At 30.9% G+C, this 9,935-nt stretch overlaps 1 protein-coding gene across 1 annotated transcript; it reads right to left on the bottom strand.

Moving 5' to 3' along the window:
• Window positions 1–4,071: 4,071 nt before the first annotated feature.
• Window positions 4,072–7,575, bottom strand: LOC112789536 (uncharacterized). The gene is made up of 7 exons (XM_025831472.3): window positions 7,109–7,575; window positions 6,900–7,015; window positions 6,733–6,798; window positions 5,550–5,798; window positions 5,147–5,308; window positions 4,837–4,926; window positions 4,072–4,581 (listed from the first exon to the last, which is right to left on the bottom strand). Exons 1-7 carry the CDS (start codon window positions 7,381–7,383, stop codon window positions 4,391–4,393), a joined length of 1,149 nt encoding a protein of 382 aa, XP_025687257.1. The 5' UTR covers window positions 7,384–7,575; the 3' UTR covers window positions 4,072–4,390.
• Window positions 7,576–9,935: the final 2,360 nt, after the last annotated feature.

The raw sequence follows: 9,935 nt of genomic DNA, 5'->3' as shown, positions 1-9,935 counted from the left end.
CACTACTATCTTCTCCGGCTGAATCACAGCTGGACTCTCAAGGGCCAAAGCATCCCCCACCACACTTCCAACTGGCGAGTTTTGCAAGGATGCCAGACGTGGACGTTTCCTGATGGACGGCCTTCTAGTCGCTGGCGTATGGGTAGACGATGGCGCACGCTGCTGGGTTGCCTCATGTCTGACCCGGACTCCCTACTCCCTTGATCCTCATGAAAGCTAAGGTTTGGACTTTTGGTAGCCACCCAACCCAAAACATGTTTGACTGAAACCTTGGGCCTTCATTGTTAAATTGTGGCCCAGTTTAAAATTTTGTTTCTTCAACACCTTATACCAGTCCACTTCCCCCTTTCCACATACCTCCTTGACATTGGTCCTGTTTTCATACACGGAATCATCTTCAGATTTTACACGCAAAAATTAGTGTTATTTTCCTTGCCTAAATTATCGACCGGATCAACAGTTTTTCTTCCACCTAAATTTTGAAGACAAGCGTTTTATGTCATTAAAATGTTAAAACTTTTATTCTTCACTTTAATAAAAAAAAATATTTTTTTTATTTTCCATAAGTGTTTTATAGATAAGTTTGGATTTAATTAAACTCTTTTAAAAAAAACTTAAGGTAAAGTACTAAATTGGTCCCTTACGTTTAGGTGTAATCTTGTTTTGGTCCTTAAGGTTTAAAGTGTTCTATTTGAATCTAAAAAAAGTTTCATTTAGTTTCAATTAATTCCACCGGTGAGGTCAAAGTTAAATAATTAACGAAATGTCTTACGTGACAGCGGTACAAGAATAAGGTCGATGACCTGGAGAACAAGTATAAGCTCTAAAGGCACAAAATCAACTGTGAATGCATCAATACATTTATTTATCATTTTCCTTAGTTCTATAGAAAATATTTTATTTAAATTATAATAAAAATAATAAATAAATGTATTGATGCACCCACAGTTGATTTTGTGCCTCTGAAACTTGTACTTGTTCTCCAAATTATCAATCTTGTTCTTATATTACTGTCATGTAGGACATTCCGTTAATGATTTAACTTTGACCTTACGATGAGACTACATTGAAACTAAATAAAACTTTTTGGATTCAAATAGAACACTTTAAACCTTAAAGACCAAAACAGGATTACGCCCAAATATAGGAGACCAATTTAGTACTTTACACGATAAATTTTTTTTTGAAAGGAACATATGCAACATGTGCTTCATATGGAATATTGTGTGAAAATGGTAGTGGAAAGCCAATACCTGTAGCAGATGAAATCTTACATAAAAATAGTGGTGAAGAGCCAATGTTTCTAGTAGAAACAAAATATTTTTCGCAGAGCCAATAATGAAATTAGCATCAATGGTCTCTTTTATTTTAAAGTCAAATTTTTTAATGAATGATAAAATAACTTTTGAGAAGGAAGAAGTCACATTTTTCTACTTCTTCAAAAGCTCTCAATTAACTTTTCAAAAAGTTAAAAACTTTTCTAAAAAATGATACCAAACACTTGTAATATAACTTTTCACAATCCAAAAGTAAAAAAAATTTGCTACTTTCCAAATTAAAACAGGCTCTAATTCTTTTAGAGTGTACTAATTAAAATATGAGTAATTATCCAAATCAGCAAAGGATTTTAAAAGGGACATTTTAATCTCTAAGAAAAATTAATATACAAATCAATTTCTAAGGTTTTACTTCGGTAGACAAATCAGTTCCCAATTTATTTTTCAGTAGAGTAATTACCCAAGTCTGTCCCCAAGAATTTTAAAAGCGAATATTTTAGTCCCCGAAAAAAATTAATACGCAGATCAATCCCAACGTTTTTTTCTGTTAGACATAACAGTCCCCCATCTATTTGACTTTTACTATATGTCAACCTTTATTATTATTAACTTAAGTTTGTACGTGTGGACGATGATACTAACATATTAATACACTCTTTTCATTAGAAACAAGTAAGATAAATAATAATGTTTTAAAATCTAAATTAAAATATTTTTTTAATACAAACATAATTTTTAAAATAGGACATTTTTTAATTATATTAAATACAAAAATATCAAATAATTTCAACCTTGAATTTTTTGTAAAATAATCTCTAATAATTTTATTGATTATTATTATTATTGAGTGACTATATATAAAAATTTAATGAATAAAGTTATCATTATTTTTGTCAAAAATTACAAGAAATTATGGTACAATATTATTATTGTATAATTAATAATAATAATAATAACAATAATTTTACTTTATTTTTTTTGGATGGAAGACTATTAATGTCTAATAGAAAAAAAAATTTAAGATTGATCAGTGTATTAATTTTTTTGGAAATTAAAATATCTTCTTTTAAAATTTTTAAAGACTGATCTAGAGAGTTATTCTGTCAAAAAATGAATTGAAAACTGATTTGTTTCTCCAAATAAAATCTTAAAAATAATTTTGTATATTAGTCTAGTTAAAGTATCTAAAACCTTTTCCCAAGGTAAGAGTTAAATGCACATGTTATGCCGATAATGGCAGTAATTGACGATCAAGTCAAATTATGAACAGAAGCTTTATTTCAGATTATATAGCTAGCTAGAGGAGACGTGTGAAACTTGCTAGAGATGAGTAAATGGAAGACACTTTGTTTGCATCCTTCAATTTATGTGTCTCTAAATAGAGAAATAGTTAGGGTTTCCAGCCAGGATGCCATAATAACTTGGAAACATGGTTATCCTTTTTGGACTAAGCTCTTCAAAGTGAGTTTAACTTCCTAACGACATAAAAATAAATAAATAAATGAAACTATCCACTCATATGTATTCATCCATTTTATTCATATCTAGACTCTTCAATTATTCATCTTTAGACTAATAAAATCAATGCACCCAACACTTGCCCATGAGCGAAAATAACAATTAAAATTAGCTATGAAAATCAATTACTATATATTTTGTATATAAATATATGTTATTTAATTCATTTTCAATGTATATTTTATATTAATAACTAATTTTAGTATCTAATTTTAATATACACCTAACATGATTAAAAATAGAGTAAAGTATCGTTTTTATCCCTAACGTTTAGGGTAAGTCCTAAAGTTGTCTCTAACGTTTCAATCGTCCTATTTAAGTCCCTAACGTTTCAAAATTGACTCAATGTTGTCCTGCCGTTAGGGATCCGTTAACAGAATTGACGGTGGGACAAAATCGAGACAATTTTGAAACGTTAGGGACTTAAATAGGACGAAAATGTTGGGAACAAAAACGATACATAAAAATAAATTTTAATTTAATTTTATCTTTTAATAATATCAATCTTTTAATTACATCTAAGTAAATTATACTTAATTATATTACTTTCATTTTAAATAAATTTATTTTTTTATAATTTTAAAGAATTTTGATACATTAGAGACAAAAGGTATAATTTATATTTTATTGTATATATATTATTTTTTTCTTTTCTGCAAGTTTATATTCTAGTCATTCTACAAACATTTCATGATAACCAAAAATCTTTAAGATTAAAATAAAGAAATTAATTTATTTAGGATGAAAGTAATATGATTAAGTGTAATTTACTTAGATGTGATTAAAAAACTAATTGAATACTATGTATAGTAAAAAATTAATATTATTGAAGGATAAAATTAAAATTATTTCTATGTATCGTTTTTGTCCCCAACGTTTTCGTCCTATTTAAATCCCTAACGTTTTAAAATCGTCTCAATTTTGTCCCGTCGTCAATTCTGTTAATGGATCCCTAACGGCAGGATAACATTGAGTCAATTTTGAAACGTTAGGGACTTAAATAGGACGATTGAAACGTTAGGGACAACTTTGGGGCTTACCCCAAACGTTGGGGACAAAAACGATACTTTACTCTTAAAAATAAAACTATCTAAGCTGAGAAATGGAGTTAATTACCTTGAGAAACTGAGATCAACTCAAACCATAAAACTTATTCACTCTTTCTTCTTTTTCAGCTTAACAAAAGGAAATATTTGCGATAAAAAATTGTTTCGCCACTCTTATAGGTTATAAGGTGTTTGTTGCTCTTCTTAAAATAAATATTTGCGATGAAAAATTGAAGAAAAGTCTAAGATTTTTTTATTTATAAATATTTTATTTAGCAATCAATAATAGATATCTAAACAGGCACCACAAACAAAGGCGCAAGCCCATTCTGTAGTGAAAAAATAGTTTATCAAGGAACCAGATCGAGTGGTCAACTCACTCGTCCGCTTAAGCCAGCGTCGGAGGTTTGAATCCTGCCTTGTGCATGCAGTAACCCATTGGCCATTCGCAATGGATTAGTCATTGACCTGTCGGACTGGTAGATACCGTGGGCAAAAAAAAACCAGGTTGTACAAAACAATGGCCATTTTTCCATTCTGTGGAAGATACTAGTCATCTCCCCAAGCCTCGTCCCTCAACTTTTGCCTGGTAACAATGCGGTCCCTCCTGGCATCCTCTTGCTTTCTGTGTTCTCTGGACCCAGATCCTACCAACGGTAACTTTAATCCCATGCCATGAGCAATCAGCCGCTGTGCTGCTTGGGCAGATGTTTTTGGTCGTTGCCGTGGTGGTTCCAAGTCTGAAACAAGAAGGAAACAAGAAAACCATGGCATCAAGACAAGGATAATTCATCTTACCCCTAATTGAGGAACAAGTGCTCATATTAATTGAATGATTTTGATTGAATGACAGTCAAGAAAAATTTTTCACTACTAGTGACAATCTAATGCTGCCTGACTGCCTGTTTTAACAGAGTCTAATAGTTATTTATTATTTTCTTCAATTGGAAGTGAAAATCCACTTAAACTAGAAATGTGCAAATGGAGTCAATTACCTTTAGTTTTAATTGAACCAAGGAGTGTATCATCTTCACTAAGTATCCTTACATTGAATGGACAACGAATACTTTTTCGAGCCTCAAGTGCTGCAATACAAAATATTTCATATAAGTTGCCAGGAAATCAAACTAGAGATCAAGCATGGAGGGGCAGGGGAGAGAGTAGAAACAGGAAAAATTGTTCACAAGAATGGAAGGTGGTGTCGATTCCAGCGTATCTTATTCTTAAATATTGATGCATGAAAATTTTATGATGGTACTGCTTATGGTAAGAAATAATACTAGAGTCAGGAAACTATGAAATTACCAACTGAAGGTGTTTGGAATACTGCAAGAGCAACTGTATCATTAACCCAGCGAATCACAAATCCACGATCTTTGAAGTCCTCAAAAAGCCTCTCCAGTTCGATTGTCCTTGTACTTGGTGGAAAGTCAGCCAAAACAAGAACATGTGCAGTCCCGTATTTTGCTGAATTGAAAAAAACAATAGTTAAAATCTAATCTCTTCCAACACACTGCCCCTAGCAGAAAGGATAAATTATCTTTTAAATGAAAATGAATCTTTGATCTGATATATTATGAGAATTCATAACCTCCTAGCTTCACCACAGTCCACATACAATTAGATTTGATACAAGAAACGCAGATCTTACACTAAGCACATAACCAGTTATTACAGTTCAATCGAAATGTCAGGGGTCATTGCTTACCGTTCTGTACAACTTTTTTATCTTCTGAATTACAGTGACTCCCTTCATCCTCAACATCGTCGACTGAGCTATCACGTAATTGATCACTATAAAGTTCATGTTTTTCATAAGAAAATGTTCCTCTTCCACGCCGCTTTGGGGCTGGACTCTTAGAATTCTCCAATTTAAGATTTGATACTCCAGCTATACAATCTGAGGATACTGTGGGCAGTAACTCATCAGGCTTGCGATCTGCCATTGCTTCCCAATCTGTGACATTTCATAATATCATTCAAATTGCACGATTTCAATAACTAACATCATTAATATAACATATAATATGATCAGCTTCTACAGGAAAGGAAGTCAATGACATAACAAAAAGAAATATCTATTAGAAGATATATACTTGGTCCCTCCCTCCCCCAAGAAAATAAACCCGTCAGGAAAAACTAACAATAACTGCATGGTATTCCCAAATGCCTACATCCATCGATGAGAAGAAAAACAAAATTCACTATCGTAATGAGATTTAAGGATTCAGATAATGCATACATGGTCTCTAACCTCTAACTCCTACAGAGTTTAAGGTTATCACAATCTCAACATTGACCTACATATTTATAAAGCATGTTAGTGTTTTCCCTATAAGTTCATTTTTGCTTCTGTTATGACACTGTTCACCTACCCAAATGTTCTTTCTTTAATGAGAGTCACGCACATGCTGTTTCATTCTACCTCTTCCATTCTTTTTGGTGCCTCCCTCCCTTTTGTCTTCACTTTAATTTTTGCCAACCAAACAAAGAATTACCAGTTCACTCTTTGGCTTCCCTTCAATTTTCTAGTTCACAAATGTCACTATGACAGCACAATGCACTTTTCTCTTAACGTTACAATTATAGGCCAATATGACAATCGTCTCCATCAACTGTTTGCAAATGCAATATTTGGATTGGGAATAATATTTAAATGTACAAATTGCACAATCATAAATAGAAACATCTTCTTTAAGGTGAGATTGTCTCTAAAGTTAAAATTAAGGAAGTTAAGCTTCCACCTTAAGTCATTGAGTGGATTATGACTGTGATGCTACACCTCAATTGATTCTAAATCTAAAATTAAGCAACTTAACCAAGAACTAATATATAAACAAACAATTGTAATGAAGAATTGTTATCCAAGATAATGAAAATTGAAAACATACCATCGTCTGAAGAATCATTGTGAGGGGAAGTCTCAGCAGGCAATTCCGCATGCTTCTCATTAAGCCCTTCAGAAGATAAAAAATAAATAAATAAATAAAGAGAACTAATTCCGATTAACATAGGCACATTGCAACCAATTTTTGCAGGAAAATTTACGCTACTTTACCACGATCCAAATCCCCGTTAAAGTTAGAATCTTTGCAAGACGAAGAAGAACAAGAAGAAGCAAGATTAGTCGGTGCAATCCTTTCCCCCTCGTACTCTTTCCCAACTCGCGCGTCACTGAAAATGGAAGGGGGGGGGGGCATTTTGTTTAGGAATCCCTAATTTAAGTGTCGCATTTCAAACGGAAGAGGAAAGAAAAAAAGAAGGTACTTTTGTTGCGTTTGTTTGATGAGAGAAGCGCGGGTTCTAAGTTCATCGGCTTTGAGGGAGAAACCCTTGGATGAGTAAAGTGTGGCCAATTCGGTGAGAGCGGAGGCCAATTGGAGCTGCGTGACGATGGAATCGGAAGGGTCTTTTAGGGTTTGGAGCTCAAGATTTGAGATCACCGATTCGATGAAAGCGATGGCGCCGTCGGTGTCTCCGGCGGCGGCGAGGTCCTCCGCGGCTTCGCTCCAGTTTTGTGGTGGCTGTTCGAGTTTCTCCATTTGATTTTGCTTCCTTCCAAATTCCAACCCAGTTGTGAATTGTGCGCTTAATTTTAACTTCTTCGGAGATTTGTTTTTTCCTTTTCTAAATAATTCTGCTTTTGTTTTTGGTGGTTTTTATTCGATGTGTTTTGCAAGAAATCAAGAATGAATAGTATCCTGTCGCAGAACTTTTTAATTTTGATATAGAGTAAGTTAGGGTGTATGCATGGTTATGGGGTATAGGATGTTTCATTGGGCTGTGATGATTGTGCCAAACAAATCGAACAGTCTGATAGGAAGAAGAATAATCGGACGGTTGATTACAGGAATCGTATGGTATATAAATAGACCGTCCGATTTACATACTGAACTCCACGTGGCTTGCATACAGGCTGCAACGCCCCCAGCATTGGCTTTCTTGGCTTCCATTTACCATTCAGTAGTCACCCTCCCTCCCCGTCACTTTCACTCTCACTTGACACTTCACTCTCCTGAGGCAGCTGTTCCTCTAACATGAGGAAATGATTCCTCTCTAATTTTTTTAACATTTAAAAAAATAAAGTACAATTTTTATTTTTAATTTTATAAATAAAACTAAAAGTAAATATAAAAAAAATAAAAAATTAAATTTAAGATTAAATATTATCAAATTTTTTTTCACCAAAAAAATTCACTCCCCCAATTTCACTGCTCTCTTTATTTTCATTCATTATTGGACCAGTAAAGTAGCAGAAAAAAAATTCAAAAACAATATCAAAAAGACAAAAAATAAAAGAAATTAATAATTAAAGTTTTATATTATTAATTATTTTAGGTATTTAAATTATGTAAATTTTTATTATTAAATATTTTAATTTAATAAAAATAGTAGTGATAATATTAAATTCTAATAAAAATATTATAGCAGTACTAATTAGAGATTAGATATGTATATTATTATTATTATTATTATTATTATTATTATTATTATTATTATTTGTTAGAAATAATGAATAAAATGGAATTCATTTATAAAATCTGTGAATAATTATTGAACTAAATGTTATTATAAATGTAGCATTTAGATATTTAATTTAAGATTAATAATTTATTATTGTGTGTTGGAATAAAATTTTAATTAATATATTTTTTAATTATATTTGTACTGGAAGTGAAAGTTATGAATTTAGTGTAGTTTAAGTAAAGAAGTATGAATTTAATAAATTATTTATAATTATTAATAATTGAATTTAGTGTAATTTAGTGTAATTTAGGTAATGAATTAGTAACACTAAATTTAAAATATAAATTTAATATATTATTTATGATTATTAATAAAGTTGGTTTTTAAAATATATATGTATAATAATAATGTTAGAAATTGGTGTACTATTATAAAAAATATATATCAATTTTATAAATAACTTATGATTATTAAAATTATTCTGATTATATAAATAGAAAATGAATAATAATTGTTATTGTAAAATAAATAGATTTTAGAGGTTGTAAAAAATATATATGAATTTTATAAATAATTTATGATTATTAAAGTTATTCTGGTTATATAAATAAGAAATGAATAAAAGTTGTTATTATAAAATAAATAGATTTTAGACATTAGAAAATATATTTTTAATGTATGTAAAAATAATAATTAGATTTATATTTTAAATTTATTTAAAGTTTATTAATTATTGGTATAAGTTAATAAATATGAATGTAAAATATTTGTACATTAGATTTAGTATGTATGTTTGAAATTGTTAATAATATAATTGTTAATTACATTATACTGGTTATGTATAATGGAAATGTGATATTGTAGGGTTTATGGATATTGACATATGACCACTTAATGTCGCAAGATCTGTACAACTAAATTGTTGAGGGATATTTACGGGAGATTGATTCTTATCACGTTTTTTTATATTGGAGTCATTCAATGTCAGTCAACAATGATTAATGCTCAAATTGAGAGATAGCGGCCTGAAACTCATACATTTCATTTTTGGTTGGTGAATGTGCTGTGACATTAGAAGATGTGGCGATAATTATTGGTTTTCTGACAAATGGTCTTTCAGTTACAGAACCGACCATGAGTAGTTTTGAGACCTTAGAGGCCGAATGCTTGCACTAGTTTAGGGTTGCATCAAAGAAGACGAATTATAAAGGAAGCTTCGTAAAGTTGACGTGGGTTAGGAGTTTTGAAAGATCGCTTAGTCTTGGTTGATGATATTCACATTCAGAGATACGTAAAGTGTCACATAATGTTATTATAATTTAGTTTTTTATGAATTTTTATTTTATCGGATACCTAATTATTCGAACCGAACTAATCCGTTCTTATTCGATTTAGTTTGGTTCGAGTACACACATAAAAAAATGTAAATCTAAACCAATCATAATTTAATTGGTTCGGTTTTAATTTCACTCCAAACTCAAACCAATTCAACCTGTAAATATTTCTAAATCTATCATTGACCAATAAATTATTGTATACACATAACAAAATTCGAACTTTCGACACATATTTTAGCAAACAAATAAAATGATCAATCAACCAAACTAAGTTAGTTTAGTGTGCTCTA

Source organism: Arachis hypogaea, chromosome 3 (genome assembly GCF_003086295.3).
Source record: "Arachis hypogaea cultivar Tifrunner chromosome 3, arahy.Tifrunner.gnm2.J5K5, whole genome shotgun sequence".
Classification (NCBI taxonomy): Eukaryota; Viridiplantae; Streptophyta; class Magnoliopsida; order Fabales; family Fabaceae; genus Arachis; species Arachis hypogaea.
The sequence above is the reverse complement of the archived record's forward strand: the minus strand, read 5'-3'. Positions and strand labels throughout refer to the sequence as shown.

Coding starts and splice junctions, on each gene's coding strand:
- LOC112789536 (XM_025831472.3), bottom strand. CDS start 7,383: ATGGAGAAACTCGAACAGCCACCACAAAACTGGAGCGAAGCCGCGGAG. Junction 5,799..6,732: donor CAATGATTCTTCAGACGATG/GTATGTTTTCAA, acceptor GAAATGTCACAG/ATTGGGAAGCAATGGCAGAT. Junction 4,927..5,146: donor ATTCCAAACACCTTCAGTTG/GTAATTTCATAG, acceptor TTTGTATTGCAG/CACTTGAGGCTCGAAAAAGT.